We start from the raw sequence: 20,896 nt of genomic DNA on the forward strand, positions 1-20,896 counted from the left end.
TAAATTTTTATCAGAAGTTCTTATCTCGGTTGGTGACACTGACAGGCCTTGGCCATCACTTCTCAGGTCTGCTTATCCTTCTTCCCACCCCTTCAATTAGTGGGGTCCCGCGTGGCCGGCCTCGCCCGGCGGACTTCAATTCCCAGAGTACCCCTCGGGCCCGTGCGTGGCAGCGGCGCGTGACGTCGGGGGAGGGAGCTGGCCAGTGCTGAGGGGGCGCGGCGCGGAGGGGCGCGGAGCCGGGCGGCTCGGGGCCCAGAGAGCGCCGCGGCCGGGATTCCGCCGGCCCCTGACAGCCCCCTCCCCCCGGCGAACGACGAGGACGAGGACGAGGGCGCCGGTCATGGCGGAGCAGCGAACTGAGCGCGGGCCCTGAGCACCACCGCATGGAGCGGGACGAACGGCCGCCTAGCGGAGGGGGAGGCGGCGGGGGCTCGGCGGGGTTCCTAGAGCCGCCCGCCGCGCTCCCTCCGCCGCCGCGCAACGGTGGGTGAGGGGCGTGCGGAACCCGGGCCCAGGAAGAAGCGATCGCCTGTCCCTTGCCCCCGGGGTTCTTTTCCTCTCAGCCGACTCTCTGGAAAGCCGCAGCGGCTCTGGGTCCCCTCAGCGTGGACCTTCACCCCGGTCCCCTTAGCGCGGACCCTCCCTCACCTCCCCCGTGCTCCTGAGTGTGGACCCTCCCCCTCCTTCCCGGTTCCCCTCAGTGCGGACCCTCCCCCTGCCCGGTTCCTTCAACCCGGACCTTCGTTTCCCCCTCCCCCCGTCCCTTCAGCACAGGCCTCCCCTCCCCCCGTCCCCTGTGCGCGAATCCTCTTCCCTCCCCCCAGGTCCCCTCAGCGCTGAGCCCTCCCCATCCCCAGGGTCCCTTCAGCTTGGACCCTCGGCGGCCCCCCCACCTCGCGTCCCGTCAGTGGGGGTTTCCCTCCCCCTCGGGTCCCCTGTGCTCAGAGCTTTCCCTTTCTCCCCTCGGAGGGTCCCTTCAGCGCTCTCCTCTCCCCTCCCCCAGTCCCCTCGGCTCCTTCCCACGCGGGTGCCCCCTCCCTCCGCGAACGCCACACCCTCGTCCTAGTCGTTCTCTGCCCTCACCTTTCTGGAGCCGCTTTCCTACTCTGCAGTCCCGCGCTTCCCCTGCCACCCCCGTATGCACCGCGAACCTCCACCTCTGCCCCGATCCCCAGTTCGTTAGCTCCTGGCTCAGCGCTTCCTTTTCGGATCTTTCGGTGCCTGCTCCACACCCCTTTCCTCTGCTCCTGCCTCCGCCGTACTCAGCCCCCTTCTCTGCCCGCTCAGCTCCCTGGCCCGACCGGGGGCTTGGGACACCTGCCTCTTCCCTCCTTCCCAGCGGCCCGTCCGGGTCCGCGCCTTCCCGTGCTCAGTTCTCCCCTTCCCTTTCGCGGTCTCGGACCCGGGCGCTGAGAATTCCTCACCTGGCCCGGCCCTTCGTCCGGCTCTCCTCCTGCCCCCACGTCCGGGCCAAGTCCTCGGGTTCCTCCGGGACGACTTGCCTTCTCCACCCCCCCCCTCCCCGTCCCCAACTCCCTTCCTCTGCGGGGTGTTTTATTTGTATCTGTTTGATATTTTCCCCCCTCGGTGTTTGCCGCGGAATGTTTTTATTGGTAACGTGTAAGGAGCTTTTGTGAGGTCGTAAAAGGTGAACTTTTGAACTTGGAAAGCGCCCTGGAGCAATTAGCGCAGGCGATAGCCCCGGGAGGCCTGCATTACAAAGGGTGCTCGTACAGGCGGGCAAACGCTCCGGCCGCAAACCCGATTTATTTATTTATTTGCCCTGCCTTCCACCTTTCACATCTCCTCATTTCCGAATAAAGGGCAGGCTCTCGGAGATCAGCGCCTCCTCCCCTCTCTGCGCCATAAACTCGCAATTCTCTGAAAGATCTAGGACCGAACAGTGTCTAACAAGTAACAGATTTCAAATTGAATGCAAACACCCGGGACAGTTAGGAGGCACTAAAAATTAATTGCTTCAGTAAGAAGTTTCTCAATCAGGACAGTGACCGGGCAGGTGTGAAGAAAATAACCTGAAAATAGGTCATTTAGGCGCTCAGTTGTGGAATGAATGAGGAGCTACGGAAGGAGAGAGATTTGGGGGTTAATCTGCGCCTTCGTGTACTTATAAACTCATCAGACATTTACTGCCAGTTCAGTAGATCTGGTATTTTTACCAGTTAAGGGAAAAGTTGGTTTAGCAGAGAGCCTGGTTAATTTCACTTGATGTTGCTGACCAAATAGTGGTATGTTTTAAAAGCTCTTGTCCTTTTTTAAGATGTATGTGATGTGTGGTATCTGGGTGGCTGGCAGTCCCCTGGGATGTCTTTGGAGAATAATTTCTGAATGTGAACATGTTTGAGATCAATAAAATCCCGTGTCACAAAGGAGGAGGCTGGAATCCATCGAGGGTAGAAGACAGTATGGTAGGAACAAAGGATTTCTTTAAGGCTTTTGACTTTTTAAGCTTTTTAAACAGATTTCTTTTGATATTGATGTATGAACGTTGTAAATCCTGATCTAAAATTTATGATGCTGATTTTTTTTTTTTACCCAATTTACATCTATCTTATAGCCCATATTAAGGGCATATATTTTCATAATGTCTTTCTATGTGTGTATACTTCCTGTACCCACCTGTGCCTAACATGTAGATGATCGATTTTAGTGCAGACATTACTTTCAGTTCTACTTGAGAATGTTGCAAGGGAAGCCTAGGAACTGCATTTGCTATTAATTATTCATTAGTACATTTTAAAGAACTCAATGGTAATTTTAACTCTTAATCAAATTTCCCATTCATAGTCTCATTTCCTCAGTTGGTCAGAACCATTTAAAAGAATGCTATTGAACATTCCATTTAGACCAGGCTGGCTTTAATATTTTACATCAGTCCATTTTAGTGCTACAAATATTTCCTTTTTGTTGAAAACACAATGGGACTTTGGTCAGTTTGATAGGGCTTTAAAGAAAATACACGAAACATTAGACTGTTGTGGGATGTTTTGTTTTTCAGTGTAATGAGCATTTTGTAGTGTTTTACAATTTATGTTCATTATCTCTTGTAATTTAACATGCTTACAATAGAATTACCAGAATAGAAAAAAAAATAAAGTTTACCTTTGAAATGGTGGGGACTTTTTTTCCCCGCTTTTATACTTATTAATATTTTCCTCCAAAAGTAAATGAAACTGCTTAAGTTCTAAGCAGAGTAAATGAATTCTCCTGGCTTTTTATCCTAATGACTGATTTCCATTTTGTATGAAATATTTGCAGTGGATAGCTATCTAGATAGGAGGTCTTTCGGTTTGTGTCATGAAGAAATAAACTGGAGGTGGAATTTTAGAAATGTTTTCCTGCCGGAAATGCCATTAATGCTGAATTTACAGTCTTTTAGATGTTTTTTATTATTCTGTCAGAACAGAGTTGCTAGCCTTTTGATGCACCATCACCCTTTCAGGAATTTCATGTACTGGTTGCGCTAGGTATTTTCAGTTGTTGCTCTAGGTTTTCATAACAAACACAAACTCATTTAGTCATAATAGAAGACTGCTCTCTTTTTGGGGTTTCGAAGGAGGAGGATTTGAGGAAATATATGCTGACTATTACGTTTGTTGTATTTTAACAGAATGAAGTAGTCTTTTCGATATTTTAAGTAAAAGGAAGGTTATAAGTCATTACCAGTAATTAAAAGCATGTTTTGTGTAACTATACTTTGGAGGAAATGAGGAGAAATTCGCTAATAATTTGACGCCTTTTTCCTTCTATGAGCGTGTCATGCAAATCTGAAAATATCTGAAAAATATCAGATATTTTCCATGACAGTTTAACATTTAGTTCTGTGACTTTAAAAGTTAATTCTGAGTCACCTCAGAGTTTTCTACTTTCATTAAAAAAAAAAAAAAAAAAGCATACTGTGGTTCTGTTTTATACGAAGGGCACACAGGAATTTTTTAGTAAGTTCTTTGACCTCCAAAGAACACTGAAAGGCTACAAAGAATAAACAGGTTCACTGCTGATTTTTGAGCAGCTGAGGTGTGAGATGACCACATTTCTGATCTCAGGTTTACCATCAAAATCTTTGTTAGCATTTCTGTTTCTTCTAATGAAAAGATCATGAAATCCTTCATAATCTATAAATTATTCTGAATTACATAGGAAAAAGGTGTGTGGTGTGTGTGCATTGGCATGTGAAAGGAAGTTAGGTGGGGAGGAGGAGGGAGAGCTAACGGGGGAAAAAAAACCTGGTAGATTTGCTAAACTATGGCCAAATCGTGCGTTTCCGTATTTTATTCGTAAATTCTTGGTTTTTCTTTTTTTCCCCCTTTTCCTGTGGGGCAAAGGTAAAAAACAAGCCTTAGATTAAAATACCTAATTTTAGGTTAGGGGAGAATAGGGTTTAGAAATGCCAACTGCTAGTATGATATTGATAAAAAAGTTTTTTATGCCACTTGTGTTTGTTGTGCAAGTTGCCTTAAATTGCTAATGAATGTTTGTATGTTTGGGGGCCTGGGGCTGTGTTAGTGTGCTTTTTTCTTGTAATTAAGACACCATCACTTAAACTTTTTATAACTAGATAGATATTTATTGGTTTGTGTTGAATAAGTTGGTCCGTTGGTGAATTGTGTTCAGATCACAACCTCTGGCTTCAGAATTTCAAAAGCCAGGAGACTTAGTTTTCAATAAGCTCACTTAGATCTCTTCGGGGTTTTGTCATAATTTTTAGTTCTTATATTTACCTTTGTGTTCTAGCCAAGTTAAAGGACACTTTCTGTTTAAGTATTTGTTTCCATATAGGTTGAAGGCTAAATTTAAGAAGATGCCTTTTAAGAGTAAATTCTGTATTCTTGGTCATATCTATTCTTTTAAAGTAGGACAATAAAAATACCTTATTTTGTGTGAACCAATCACCTTATATGTGAAAATGGGTCACAGTCAAAAAAATTAAAGTTCTGAATCAAAAGATAAAATTTGCGTTCCTGCAAAAAAACCAAATTGTCCTTGAAACAATTTTAACAGAAGTAGCTACTGAATCCCATGCAAATACTTAATTCTTTGCAGTGCTTTGAAAGTATTTCCAAAACCAAGACATTGTAAGAGAGTGCTTTTTGTTTCAAACTTTCGTATTCTTTTTTTGATTCAAACTGGCATTTTTAAGGTCAGCTTTTTCCCTGGCTCAGGTAACTTCTTAAGGGTTTACGGATGCTTTTGGTTGATAACTAGAGTTCAGAAATACCAGAATTATTGAAAGTCGGCAAGAAGTCCTGAGCAGGTAATTGATTTTTGGTGCTGAGTCGTGTTAGAGCCAAAGTTGCAGATTCCTCTTAGCTTAGCCTAAAAAGAAAAAAAAAAAAAAAACCCAAAACTCTCCAAAAAACAAAAAAAACCCCTCTGGGTGTAACTTTTATATATACAGTAGTACTACAATCAAACCCAGTATTTATTGCTTGTTTTCCAACATGGCTTGTCTTTGCGAAAAAGATAAGGCTGTCAGACTACAGATAATGGAAAATTAGGAGGAGACCATTGTGAGATGTCTTACTGCTTTTCAGTGTGGTTTAGAACTAACTGTAAAAGAGAGAACTTTGTTTGAAAGAATAAGATATTTCCGACTTTATTTTGTCCTTCCCTTATTACCTGCTATTAAATAGCAATCTGTGTAGAACACCTTCTCAAGAAAACAGTTTTTTGCTAGTTACGATTATTTAAATAAGACTTCACTAGGTAACCCGGTAATTCTAATTAACAGTGATTTAGTTGGGGAGCTAACCAGGATTTCCTCAGCTGGCTGCTGGGGAGCTGAATTACTTTTTTCCCCACCCCCAGCTGCACCAAATCTTTTGATCCCTAAGCTACAGTGGTTGTCATTTGAGAATGCAAACTGAGAGAAAATATGTTCTGAAGTTAGCCTACTTTGAGGCTTCACTTGCATTTTTGAATTTTTGTTTTTGAAAAAATGGGGATAATTGGACCTTCAAAATTTGTCTTGGATGGAGCAAATTTTCATGTCTCAGTAGAAAATTCCTTAAAAATACATTTCTTTAAGAATTTTGGGGTTGTTTTAATACTGACAGTCACTATTACAAAAGAAATTCTTCTAATTATAAATTCACAGGAGACATTTAAGCATTTGAGTTTCTTTAGGAATGAATGGGTATTGGGGAAAATGAGACTTTATACAGCGGAAGAATTTTCATACAAGGTAGTTTGTGGTTTCTCTATCACTATTATATCATAAGTTCAAATAAAGAATAAAAAATTCTTATGTCATACCAAATAAACTCTATAGTTTATTACATTAAGAGTTAACTTAAAATATATTCAAATAATGAGGTCTTTGGATCCTGATTGCAAACTGTACACCCTTCAGTTGTTTATATCAGAGAAGCTATTCAAGCATAAACCACAGATGGCAGTAGTAGCATATTTTTCTATTTTCTGGAGGGATTCTTGCTTTTAAGTTGGTGTCAATTCTGTGAGCACTGTTGATAAGTCAGCTGGCAAGTGTAATGTTTCCAAAACCCAATTCCCTAGGCAGCAACATGTAATGTATTCCGGAAACAAATCCGAGCATTTGATTTGAAGATACACCCTGTGGGTGGTTGGAACCAGAATAGTGACTTTGTTGAAGGGGGAAATTATAAGAACAAGTTGTTAATAATAATGATAGAGGGCATTGTTTGAGTAACAAACACATTGGAACTGTGGCTATGGTATTAGCAAAAGATATATTAACCATAGATATTTGCTTGAACAACTGTTTGCATTGGAAACAATTCACAATTCATTTAAAAAGTACTCCAGAATCATAATTTTGAGAGAAGTGCACAACTAAATTCCTTATGTAGGAGAAGATAACTAGCCTTCTCAGCTTTTATATGTAACTTAATACATTTCATAGTATCATGGAATTCTAGATCTGTCTATAAAAGCATTTCAGAGGTCTATGAGTGGGTTCTTCTTGCTCTTCTAGTTAGTCACTATAGCATCAAGATTCCTGTGTTGTTAATTTTCTCCTTTAAAACACCGCTTGAAAAGGACATTATTGATTAACCAAATTTTTAAAACTACTGTGATATTCCCTTTGAATCCAAAGGAAACAGAGGTATAATCATAGTTTAAGACTCGGGAAGCATTTCAGTAACAAATCTGTGCCAAAATGAAGGACAGGCTGATTTCAGTGAAGGGAACTGCCTTATCCTATATTTAGTTTTCATTAAAATAATTTTATGTAACTCATGCATTTATTTCAATCTTGAAGCTGTGTCATTTTGGAAGCATTAAAAATTAAGTCTCGTTACCCATTTTTGTTAACTTCTTAGAAATCAAATGCAATGTTCTTTGTATCACAGTTAACTCTAATTTAATTCAATTTAGTTTTTCTCAGAAAAAAAAAAGACACAACACTTATGAAGTCTTACAATTTTTTATCCTGCTTCCTCATCTCTTGCCTTTTAAAATTTATAAAAGAGTAATGACAGTACTCAGTTGGATTGTATTATTTTCTATTATTTATCATTTGCTGATCGTTGGTTACCGGATTGTTTTAGATGTAATTTCTTCCCATTCATTGAGTCCTTAACTCCGTTATTATCTATCTCTATTATCTAAACCAGTGGTTCTCAAAGGTGTTTCAAGGACTTCTGGGAGAGTCCCTGAGACTCTTTCAGGAGGTTCTTGAGGTCAGAGCTACTTTTATTGTAATATTGGCATTATTTGCCTTTTTCGCCTTGTTGACATTTGTACTGATGTTGTAGAAACCATGGTGGTTGAAAACTGTTTGCACCTTAGACGAAATCAAGGCACAAATACACTGTACTAGTAGTCATTGTATTGTCACCTCTATGCACTTGTGTTTTTTTATTTTTTAAAGATTTTATTATTTATTTGACAGAGGGAGTGAGAGAGTACAAGCGGGGGGGAGTGATGGAGAGAGAGGGAGAGACACAGGCTCCCCACTGAGAAGGGAGCCTAATGAGGGGCTCCATCCCAGGATCAGGACCCAAGCCGAAGGCAGACGATTAACTGTCTGATAAATGCAGGTGCCCCATGCACTTGTATTTTTTTAAAAGCATTTCACCTAAGTCTGACTTTGATGAAGGGGTAAAAATGATTAATGTTATTAAATCTTGACCCTTCAAGTACACATGTTTTTGATATTCCATTTGAGGAAATGGCAAGTAGGCAAGTACACACAAAGAATTTCGGCTGCATACCAAAACAGAGTACTTGTTTTTTGTTTGTTTGTTTTTTTTTAAAGATTTTATTTATTTTATTTATTTGCCAGAGATAGAGAGAATACACACAAGCAGGCAGAGGGGCAGGCAGAGGCAGCGAGAGAAGGAGGCTCCCTGCCGAGCAAGGAGCCCCATTCAGGACTCGATTCCAGGACCTTGGGATCATAACCTGAGCCAAAGGCAGCGGCTTAACCAACTGAGCCACCCAGGCGTCCCCAGAGCACTTGTTTTAAGGAAAAGTGCTTGTGCAGTTATGTTGTAAGCTGAACCAGTAGCTGCTTTTTTTAGTGGAACAGTTTTCACTTGAAAGAACAGTTGACAGACTATGGTTTATTTGGACTTAACGTATTTGGCTGTCCATTCTTTTGGAAAATGAACAGTGAACTTGTTACATCAAGGAAAACTGACAGTATTTGTTGCTGGTGAGTAAAATCTGACCTTTCAGATGACAATTGGAATTTTGGAAAACTTATGCCTGCCACTTTGAGTTTGACAGCTACCCAGTATTTAAGGCCTCTTCTTTTCTTTTACTTTTTCTTTTCTTTTAAAGATTTTATTTATTTATTTGAGAGACAGAGATCAGGTAGAGGGGCAGGCGAGGCTGGGGGAGCAGGCTCTGTGCTGAGCAGAGAGCCCCATGTGGGGCTCAGTCCCAGGACCCTGGGATCATGACCTGAGCTGAAGGCAGAGGCTTTAACCCACTGAGCCACCCAGGTGCCCCTTAAGGCCTTTCTGAAGAAGAAAAGTATCATATTAACAAATTTGGTTTTTCATTGATATTATATATAATGAAATGTGCTAATATTTTGAATATCATATTTCAGTGAAGGAATATTTTACAAGTCACTGGTGTGTACAGAATCATTTATGAGTAGAAGATCTGTTCAAAGGTCGATAGACCAGTGGATTTTAAGTGACAGAATACACAAAGTTCATTGATACAGTTTTATATTTCACACTGAACTAACTTTTTTTTTTTTAGAAGATTTATTTTAGCGAGAGTATGGGGATGGGGGTAAGGAAGGGGCAGAGAGAGAGGGAGAGAGTGCATTAAAAAAAATTTTTTTTTTTTAAAGATTTTATTTATTTGACAGAGAGACAGTGAGAGAGGGACCACAAGCAGGGGGAGTGGGAGAGGGAGAAGCAGTCTTCCCGCAGAGCTTGATCCCAGGACCCTGGGATCATGACCTGAGCCCAAGGCAGACACTTAACAGCTGAGACACTTAACACTCTCCCATGCGCCCCAGGAGAGAATGTCTAAGCAGCTTCCACGTAGAGCCAGATGTAGGGCCCCTTCTCATGATCCTAAGATCACAGTCTGAGCCAAAACCAAAAGTTGATTCTTAGCACCCAGGCACCCCTCATACTGAACTAACCTTTAAGAAACTACTTCCAAGGGGCTCCTGGGTGGCTCAGTGGGTTAAAGCCTCTGCTTTCAGCTCAGGTCATGATCCCAGGGTCCTGGGTTGGAGCCCCTCATCAGGCTCTCTGCTCAGCAGGGAGCCTGCTTCCCCTCCCCTCTCTCTGCCTGCCTTTCTGCCTACTTGTGATCTCTGTCTGACAAATATTTAAAAAAAACCAACAAAACTACTTCTAAAACATTTAACTGAGTTTTGGTGGATTATCAAAGAAAAATATCTACAATTATTTTATTTTTTTTAACAATTTATTTATCTATTTATTTGATAGAGATCACATGTAGGCCGAGAGGCAGGCAGAGAGAGGAGGAAGAAGGCTCCCCACTGAGCGGAGAGCCCAATGCAGGCCGCGACCTGAGCTGAAAGCAGAGGATTTAACCCAGTGAGCCACCCAGGTGCCCGCTATTTTAGTAAGCAAATACTTCTTCCTTTTCCAATCATAAATCTCAGGCAATATTTTCTGCCAAAACATTTTATCACATTGTGATAAAATGCATATAGAAGAATCTAGCTGCCAGAATTAAGCCAGATGTTAAAGAGATTACCAAAAATACAAAACAATGCCATTCTTCTCAACCAGTTTTTTTGTTGTAAAATAGTTATTTTTCATAAAAATGTTATTTAATGTGATGGTTTTGTTACTTTTAAATGAGTAGTCTTAAAATTTCTCAAGTTTTCTAGCATGATAAATGATCAATAGTTTTTACCCACATAAACATTAGCTCATGGAAGTCCTCAGTTATTTTGAAGAATGTAAAAGGGGTTCTGATCCCTCAGACCAAAACTATGTGAGAACCCTGTTATAAATGAATGAATCTAAGGTGTAAGAAAATGGTGATCTCACAAGATACTATTGTTAGTACTTTGTTACTTTGGGTTGTCCTTTCATTGCCTTTTTTTACCCCCTCCTCTGTAAAGGGACTGCAGAGAGGGGAAAAAAATGAGAGTTCATATTTTAAGTTGTCTTTGCTTGAGACTAAATGAAGTGTGTCATAGTTCACCCTCACTGAGTTCTCTGATAAGGCTTTTGTTACCTGTTACATGAAACCTGTTGCTTAACTCTTAATTATCTTGTGGTAGAAATTTTCCAACAGAACCTGTTTCCTCACTAAGGGGAGGTTTATAATTGTGGAAATAAATCTGTGACACACAAAATATGAGTCATTCCTGTAAAAGTAGAATATTTATGTGGGATTTTAAAAGATCCTGTCTTGCTTTTTAAAACTTCCAAGAATAGCTTGCTTGTTTGCTTTCAGACAAGTTCAGCTTTCATTGACTCTTTTCAAGTTGTGATTTTGGCAATGTCATTTTGTAGATTGGTTTGCCTTTTAACGTGATTTTCGCTGAGGGAAGTGGTAATAAAGCCTGTATAGAAGAAGTATCTCCTCTTCTGGTCTAAGAAAACCCTTTCCTAGTGTGAGTAACGTTTTAGTGTAAGTCAATTACTATGTTGTTAAAGAGTTAGGGATTTACTCCTAAGGGTAGTTGCTAGATAGAACACATTCTGTAGTGAGCTTGCTAGGAGAAGAAATGTCACATGACAATGTGAATAACAATAAGGAGTTACTGGATCAGAACTTAAGGTGAAGCTTGGTGGGTGATGAAAGATCAGTGAGATGTTTGGACTTCCTTCCTTGAGAGCTCTGTAATTATCTTGTTGCATGTAATGAACCTTTTAAAGCATTTTTGTATTATTCCCTCAGGGTTGCAGCTTAGTCGTAAAATACAACTGTTTCCTTTTTCACTTTAATACTTAATTTCAAGTTTCACATGAAATTCTTAAATTCATGCTTCATCAATTGATTTGAATTGTTTTAATTACTAAAATTAATAAGCGAGGCAGATTATTTTTTCTTCCATATTCTTGCTTTACTCTTGAAATCTAACCTGTCAGGAGACTTTCTCTCTAGCCTTACAATCCTTCTTCCTCCAAAATCCCTTTTTAGCAGGATAATAAACCACCTGGGGGAAACCCCCCACTGATATCTATTTAGAGGGCTTTGTTTTTTGGAAGTAGCAGTAGTTTTTGTCAGGGAGAAAGGATTTTGGTTAGATGGTGTGAGAGGAAAAGAGCATGGACTCTGGAGTGTGGCAGAACAAGGATCACAGCTACGTGACTTTGCCACTTGACTTCTCTGAACTTTGGTGTTCTCATTTAGTAATTATAGCAGTTAACATTTATATAGTATTCTTTTTTAGAGATTTTATTTATTTATTTGAGAGAGAAAATGAGAGTATGAGAGGGGAGGGGTCAGAGGGAGAAGCAGACTCCCTGCTGAGCAGGGAGCCCAGTGTGGGGCTCGATCCTCGGACTCCAGTATCAGGACCAGAGCCAAAGGCAGTCGCTTAACCAACTGAGCCACCCAGGTGCCCTAACATTTATATAATATTCTAAGCACCTTACATATATTAACTCACTTTATCCTCATAACTCTATGAATTAGGTGCTCTGTTATCCTCTCCATTTTGCAAGTGCGAAAACTAAAGTCCTCAGGTTAAGCCCCAAATTTTGTAGTTAGTAACATTGTGAAAAATTGTTTCCTAGATTTAATTCTTCCCCACCTCCAGGCTATTAAGGATTAGTGACAAGGTCTGTGAAGTGCCAAGCAAAATGTCTGTCCCAAAGCAGATCCTTGTGAATCCAGGCCAGTTATAGTTGTTGAAGAGGCCCAGAACTCAGCTTCCTATAGTCACAGGATCCACTTTTAGAATTCCAAGTCACTTTTTTCTTTCTCTCATGTTGCCTTTAACAAGCCAACCAGAAAACTATTTTGTGGAGTAAGGGACAATCCTTGGTGGCCCTAAAGAGTGTTAAGGAAAGAAGGGGTTTTGAGCTACTCAAGGCACGGGTAACATATCTTGTATCAGTGTCCTCAACACTGAGCACAAGGAATTGGTGTTTTATGAATGTTGAATGAATAAATGAATGAAAGAACAGTTAGGTCAGGGATCTGAGTCTTGATTTTATCAGAGACCTTTGAATCTGAGTCCTTTGCTGGTAGAGAAAGTCTCCAAAACATATGGGAAGAGAATGATGTGCTTCTTAGTCACTTGGGAAAATTGGGGCCAATATCAATGTCAAGCAGTGTGTTAAAAGGTAAATCCAAGGTTTGACCAAGGGCCCTCAAACCAGAATGTAGTTTCTGTTTGGGAATGTGGCTCTCCTTACAACTAAAATGACTAGATAAACCAGATAAAGATGAGAAGGCCAATAAACTCCTGGCTGTTTGACTGCATTGGGGAATTCAGTTTAGGAAATGATGGCTTTGGGCACCTGGGTGGCTCGGTGGGTTAAGCCTCTGCCTTCCGGCTTGGGTCATGGTCTCAGGGTCCTAGGATCGAGGCCTGCATCAGGCTCTCTGAAACAATGGCTTTGTCTCTTGTACCTTTTTTACTTTTGCCACACAAAAGCTGGCTATATGGAGAAGAAGGGAACCAATCCAAGAAGGTTGATGTAACTCTTTGCAAATGGAAGTATAAGAATCACTTGTCCAAAGCTTATAAAATACAGAAAATGAGTGAGAAAAATGTGGCAGTGTGGGTTAATTATGGTAGCAGTATGGTCTGCGTAGGAAAGGACTTGAGAGAAGAGGCCAACCAACCACACTATCTGGGGAGGTAGGATGCCGAGGAGCTAGTTGTTGCCTGGGTTTTGCCTGGGTTCTGATTCTAACTTGTTACAAAGTCATATCTATATGTCACCTGTAAAATGAAAGAGCTAAATTAGATAATCCTTCAGGGATTTTCCAGCTTTATGATGGAATGAATTGGGTAAAACAGAAAGTTGCAATTTAGGAAAGCCCTGCCTAAAGCAAATAGCTATGATACAGCACAGATTATCTGGGAGGATTTTGATTTCAAATACTGTTCAGTCATCCCTCAAAGAATGTTTGTATTTACTGTACATATTCTGTTTACCTGTTTCGAATTTAGAACACCTGGCTGCTTTAAAGTCTGTAGGATCACATAATTTACATGCAAATTCCATTCTCTCGGTGCACTTTTATACAGATGTTTACAATTAAAGTTCTAATGCTACAATTGGTAATGTAAACTTGAAATTAGGTGTAGTTTATTTTTCTTTTTAAAATGATCACTTTTCTTCCCATTTATAACCCCTCCATGCTACACTTTCTCTTTTTTAAGTACAATTTCATTCATTGAGTCAAACCTATAGTTAATTTCAGTTTTTCTCTCATTCCTTGTAAATGGATTTTTATCTGCAAAACTAATTCAACATTGATGAGATTCCTGTCCTTTTAAGATTAAATGCCCTGCATTTGAGAACTTGGATTCATTAAGGAAAATTGCAAAGCCTCCTTAAATGCTGTAGGTCTGTAAAAAGGGAACCCAGCAGGAAAGGGGCAGCAGTGCTTGGGGGAGGGGAAAATGGGGGGGGCAGTAGCAAGGGAGCAGCAGTTGAAATATTCATCAATCATTTTACTGGCACCAGGAAGCCAATCAGCCTTTTAGAGAAGAGAACTTAATCAATCACCTAATGTGGGAAATTACAATTGCTTTCCTACACACATAAAAATATTCTCTTACTGACAGATCAAATCTGAAAGGTAGTTGGGCTGGCCAGAATCCGGAGCTAACCGAAAGTACTACTGTGATGAAGAAATGTATTTAACATTTGAAGATAAAATTTCTTGTTTGTTTTGTCTTTTCAAAATGTTGCAGTGTGAGTTGGCTTTTCGTACAGTGTGTTCCATTAATAAACATTACTGAGCACATACGGTAATACAAAGTGTGTGAAATACGGTAGATTTATTCTCCAGTGCTAGTTTAAGGAGCATAGATGGGCCTCCTGGCTGGAGAATACCCAGTGTTTCCAGTACTTCATTTGGAAAGCAACTTTAGAGCATTTAAGGGACACATCCTGGGGAACACAGTTGGAAGTGCTTGCATATAAATAAAGGAGGAGGGATTTAGCTGTATCTTACATTTAGATTTTAAATGGTGTGATCCCTGAACTGTGTGCTTGAATTGTCTATAGCCCGTAGATACTTAGATGTGAGCTTTCTAGGAATCTAATATTTTTAAAGTTCAAAATGTGTGATCATTGTAGAAAATACAGAAAATGAGGGAAAATTACATATATTAATCTTGCCTCCAAGTAACTTTCATTAACATTTTCTTATTTTTTTTCTAGACTTTCTTCAAATCCTAGTTTTTAGCTTATTGTTGTAATCATATGGTATATGCCATTACGTTTTATACTTCTTGTTTAAAGCTTTTTTCTCATAAACTTTCATTCAAGAAGAATTGAAACTGTTAATAGTATATCACAGCCTATTGTTTTTAATTGTTCAACATTTCTCACTTTATAACAATAGTGCTCAAACCATTTTGTGCTTTCTTTTAATTTGGCTTATTTTGGAGGGATAGATTTTTAGAAGTCTGTATTTACCTCATTGTATCTTCTTACGCAACCGGTTTAATTTAAGGTCCCCCCCCCCAAGGTATCTTGTATGCTCTTGTACGCTGATATCTAGGTCTATTAACAGTACTTTTTTTTTTTTTTTTAAATGCCTGGTGCACAAGATAGAACTGAGACACTTTGATAGGCTGTTCTGTTCTCATTTTTTAGAAGGATAAAGTCATTCCCAATGCCTTTTGTCCCCTGAATCATAGATTTCTGGCATCAGTCCTCCCATGCACATTTCTTTCCACCCCCATCCCAGTATCTCCAGCTTCATTAGAGGAGTGTTTAGGGACCCTTCTGAGGCTGCCTTCTTTCTCTTATGGATTATTAGGGAATGGGTAGCAAAGACACTTTCAGAGCCTTCTCTGGTTGGCTCTAAAAATCTCTGAAGGATGGATTAGGGGGTATGTGTGCCAACTTTCTCTCTATTCCAGTACAACTATATCACCTTCCTCAAAGTCTTGAATAGATTCAGAAACTTACAACTGAATTTAATTAGAAATTAAATACATGGAAAGAAAAGTTAAACTTACATTCCTTTAGAAATCAGCATAATCCTCCTGGGTTCCTTAGTGGCTTTTATCCTGATCCTGCAATAGGTTTTGATGGTGAAAAAGACCTAAGTAAATTTTGTGCTAATTTGAAAGGCATTGGCAGTTTTTAAGAGGGCTTGTTTCAGCATGGAAATAGTAACCTTTTTGGAGGCTGGCTAGGCTATCTACAAATTTTGAATTAAAGCATAAATTGTGTTTGCTGAAATTAAAGAGTCTTCTAGTAATTTGTAAAATTATGTTGATTGAGGGTAAACACAAATGTTTGAAGATCATTTGCTCTGCTTCTTTGTTCTTACCACTGGTGGTCAAAGAACTTTCAATTTGCCAAGACACAGTTTTTATAATGCTCTTTAATAAGAAAGTGAATAAGCCAGCTGCTCTTTCCCTTAACTATACCAATTGCAAACCTCCTCAAGTCCTGGTTAGTAATTAAAAGGCTTGGGATGACCTTGAATCCAACTGAACTACAAAAAGCTGTATTGAGTTAAATTTATAGCTTTTGTTGATTTCAAAAGAGATTAGGAAGAATCGTGTTCTGTTTGCTAAAAACATTAAAGGTAGCCTTGGGTGGTGCACATTGAAGATCAGAAATAATAAGAGGCACTATTAAAGTGCAGAAGAGAGGCCTGGAATGGACTAAAAGAAAAAAAAATTAAGTTTGTCATCTTTTCATTGAGCATTTAAAATATGTACTTGAGTAGGTTTAAGATAGGGTGGCAGTTTTCAAACTGTCAGTTTTTGGTTTGTTACAAGATCTGTCCCCCCTCCCCCACCAATTTTAACATCAAAGAGATGTTTGAACCCAATGGGAAATCAGAACAAATGTTTAATGGTATTTAAAAGTGGCAGTGTATTTGGTTCTTCTTCTTTTTTTAAAAGATTTTGTTTGTTTATTTTAGAGGTTAGAACGTGAATGGGGGGAGGACGGGGCAGGGGGGTGGGGGGGGCGGACAAGCAGCAGGGAGCCAGATATTGGGGCTCCATCCCAGAACCCTGGGATCACTACTTGAGCCAATGTCAGACATCTTACCAACTGAGCCACGCAGGCACCCCTGTAATTGATTCTTTGTTTTTCCCCCCAGAGATATTTATTTATTTATTTATTTGGTAAAGAGAGAGACAGCGAGAGAGGGAATACAAGCAGGGGGAAGTGGAAGCGGAAGCGGGAGAGGGAGAAGCAGGCCTTCCACCTAGCAGGGAGCCCTATGCAGGCTCGATCCTGGGATCATGATCAGAGGTGAAGAAGATGCTTAATGGCTAAGCCACCCAGGTGCCCCCCTGTAATGGGTTCTTAAAACACTTTGCAGGAGTGGGAACTTTTCTAGTAAAAGTTTGATTATACTGACACAGTGTTAAAGTAAAAAAAAAAAATTTTTTTTAATGCTTTATACAATAGGCCATACCATAATATTTATGAATAGAGAATTGTTCTGATTACCAAAAAGGGCAGAATACATTCTTAGGGGGCGCCTGGGTAGCTCAGTGGGTTGGGCCTCTGCCTTCGGCTCAGGTCGTGATCCCAGAGTCCTGGGATCGAGCCCCACATCAGGCTCTCTGCTGAATAAATAAATAAAGATTTTATTTATTTATTTGACAGAGATCACAAGTAGGCAGAGAGGCAGACAGAGAGAGAGGGGTAAGCAGGCTCCCCGCTGAGCAGAGAGCCTGATGTGGGGCTCGATCCCAGGACCCTGAGACCATGACCTGAGCCGAAGGCAGAGGCTTTAACCCACTGAGCCACCCAGGCACCCTAAATAAATAAAATCTTTAAAAAAAAAAAAAAAAAAGAATACATTCTTAGTTGTTTAGAGAGCCTTGAACTACTATCTTGATAGCAGGAAACTTGCCACTTTCACTGTTAAGTGAAGTTTTATGTCAATTGGTGAGATAAGACATGTCTTCTAGCATCATAAATGTGATAAATCCCTGAAGGGTCCAGTCATAAGGCAAATAGTTTGAGTAAACACTATTGTCTTATATAGATTTTAGGATTATTTTGGTTTTTACATTTATTTAATGAGACTAGCCTACAGTTTGATCAAAATAATTAATTATAAAATTGTGTACTTCTTTGTGTGTGTGTGTGTGAGAGAGAGAGAGAGAGAGAGAGAGGGAGACAGATGCACCAAGGTAATTTAAAGGTTGTACTGTACAGTAGACATTGCCAGTCTGGGATCCTTAAAGATAGTAATGGGGATTCTCAAGCAATTGCAATTATTTAAAATTTGATCTAAATCATATGAGAAATAAAGTTGTCTAGGCTAAATAAATAATAAGATCTTCTGACTTTTGTCTGAAATTATTCCAACTTAGCCTGACAACACTACCACTCAGCTGATAATAGCAGATAGAAATTTTTGCAGAAAAAAGGGTAGAGTAAGTATTGTAGTATGGTAGACAAACCACATAGACAATTATAACTGATTTCAGTGAACTGTAATTGTGATACAGTGATGAGTAGGTGTGTTAGAGCATGGGCTTCAGAGTTAGATCTGGCTTTAAGTCCTGTCTAATCTACTTTTTTTTTTTTTTTAAGATTTTATTTTTATTTATTTGAGAGAGAGACACACACAGCGAGAGGGAACACAAACAGGGGGAATGGAAGAGGGAGAAGCAGGCTTCCTGCTGAGCAGGGAGCCTCTTGGGGGGCTTCATCCCAGGACCCTGGGATCATGACCTGAGTCAAAGGCAGACACTTAAGGACTGAACCACCAAGGCACTCCTACCTTTTTTTTTTTTTTTTTAAATTATTTATTTATTTGAGAGAGAGCAAGAGATTGGGGTGAGGGTCAGAGTTGAGAGGCAGACTCCCTGCTGAGCAGGGAGCTTGTTGCCTGGCTCTCCATACTGGGACTCCAGGATGGTGACTTAAGCCGAATGCAGACAACTGACTGAGCCATCTTACGTGCCCCTAATCTACTTTGTGGGGTTTTGGGAAGGAGGGTAGTGGTGGTGAAAGAATGTGAGAATCACTACACACCAGGTTACTGGTGAGTGAAATGATGTAGTGTGTGAAGAACCTACAGTATGGTCGTATTACTTAGCAGAGTTATTTAACATTTCTCAATTTTCTTATCTGCAAGTAAGGTTAAGATCATCTGCTTCATAGAAAGGCAAGCTAGCTTACCAAAATCCAAGTCACTGAAACTAGTTTGCCAATGTCCAGTTTACCCAATATGTAATTGAATAAAAATCAATTTGCTGAATCTTAATTGTAGAACTTACAGAATTTGTTGTCACTCTCCTTCTCCTTAATTGCTATCTTACCATTTTTTCCTTATTCTCCTCTTTTCCTGTACCCTTTTCTCCCCCATCATCTGCATTCCAGGCCCAGGATGTATCTTTCCACCAGCAGAGGTCCCCCTCTGTGCCCTAGTTCTTTGCAACCACAGCAGCAGAGAGCTGGGGTAGAGAAATTAACATTATTGAAAATGCTGCTATGCTGTGGATCTTAATTTGGCAGAACTATTTAAAAGCTAATTAAATTGTCTCATTCATATGAATTATTATAAACTGTATAAATAGTTAAAACAAGTTTTTGGTAAATTTAGAGATTTGGCTATTGGGAGATTTGGCCATTTAGTGAATTGACTTGGAACCACCTCACAGGTATGTTTGGAGAAATTAGGGAATATGTGTAAAAAGTGACAGTACTACACAGTACTTGGACTTTAGTAGGTACTCCTTTGGGGTTTCTTTTTCCAAAGCACTTCTACTTAGGGAACTTGAGGCACATCCCCCGCCTTCCCCACCTGCCCCAGTTTTCTCACTTGTGGATTCTGGTTAGACAGTAGCAAACGATGAAGTGATCAAGTCTGGTTTATGGACCACCTAGTGACTTCCCTTCCTATTTCAGCATTGTTGAATTACCCCAAATGAAATACCTTCTTTTAGCTTGGACATCTGTTGTGAAATTGGCCTTGCCTTTGGTACTCTTTGGGGTCTGACTTCTCATTCATTTAAGATATGTACCACTTTTCTGAAAGACTTTATTCCTAGTAATTTATAACTATTATGAGCCTTAGAGAGCAAATTTTAGCTTTATCAGGGTAAAATGCAAGGCCAAGTCCCTGGAGGTTCTTGGTGGGACATACCATGATTAGAGCAAATGCTCTTGTCTCTAATACAGAGGAACCCTTGTTTCCCCACCCCCATCCCAAGCTTCTCTAGAAAAGTTTAAAAAGGCTTTCTGGTAATATCCTTAAAAAAGGAAGGGAAGACTGGGGTGCCTGGGTGGCTCAGTCGGTTAAGCATCTGCCTTCAGTTCCTAGGGTCCTGGGACTGAGCCCTGTATTGGGCTCCTTGCTCCGTGGTGAGTCAGCTTCTCCTTCTTCCTCTCCCTCTGCAGCTTTCCCTGCTGTGCTCTCTCACTCCCTCTCTCAAATAAATAAAAATCTTGAAGGAAGAAAGGAACAAAATGATTGTTGAATGCTCAGTGTGTGCCAGGCACTGTACTAAACTATCAAATATATTCCTTTCTACAACTTTTCGTTGTTAGGTTGTGACAGTCCCATATTACAAATGAGTTAACTGATGTTTAGAGTTGAAAATAACTTACCACTACTCCACCAAACCAGTATTTCCCAGACCTTAGTCTTTCTTGGAATCATCATCATGACTTTTGTCATTTCCTACTATATTGTTTATTTAATATTTTATATATAGTTAAATACTATATAGATAAATAGTTAGATATAAATAATATATATATAGTTAAATACTTTGCAACCCCAAATTTATTTTATTTTATTATTATATTTTAAAATATTTTATTTATTTGACAGAGAGAGAGAGATAGTGAGAGAGGGAACACAAGCAGGGGGAGTGGGAGAGGGAGAAGCAGACTTCCTGCTGATCAGGGATCACAGGACCCTGGGATCATGATCCGAGCCAAACACAGACCCTTAACAACTGAGCCACCCATGCACCCCCCAGATTTATTTTATTTTTTATTAAGATTTTATTTATTTATTTGACAGATCACAAGTAGGCGGAGAGGCAGGCAGAGAGACTGGGAAGCAGGCTCCCTGTTGAGCAGAGAGCCTGATGCGGGGCGGGATCTCAGGACCCTGGCATTATGACCTGAGCCGAAGGCAGAGGCTTTAACCCACTGAGCCACCCAGGCCCCCCCCACCCCAATTCATTTTATTTATTTTTATTTTTTTTATTTTTTTTTTCCACCCCAATTCATTTTAAAAGGAAATTTGGTTATTATTCTAAATGGAAAAATATTTGTCATAAATAGAAAGTAACAAT

General features: G+C 40.2%; 1 protein-coding gene across 2 annotated transcripts in view; it reads left to right on the forward strand.

Annotated features, from left to right (window-relative positions):
* Positions 1-228: 228 nt before the first annotated feature.
* Positions 229-20,896, forward strand: part of NR6A1 (nuclear receptor subfamily 6 group A member 1) — a 233,455-nt gene continuing 212,787 nt past the window's right edge. For both annotated transcript variants that reach the window (XM_044264932.1, XM_044264934.1), the window contains exon 1: positions 229-486. In XM_044264932.1, coding sequence (XP_044120867.1) covers positions 387-486 — 100 coding nt within the window. In that variant the 5' untranslated portion in view covers positions 229-386. The remainder of the gene's footprint in view (positions 487-20,896) is intronic.

Source organism: Neovison vison, chromosome 9 (assembly GCF_020171115.1).
Source record: "Neovison vison isolate M4711 chromosome 9, ASM_NN_V1, whole genome shotgun sequence".
In the NCBI taxonomy this organism is placed as follows: Eukaryota; Metazoa; Chordata; class Mammalia; order Carnivora; family Mustelidae; genus Neogale; species Neogale vison.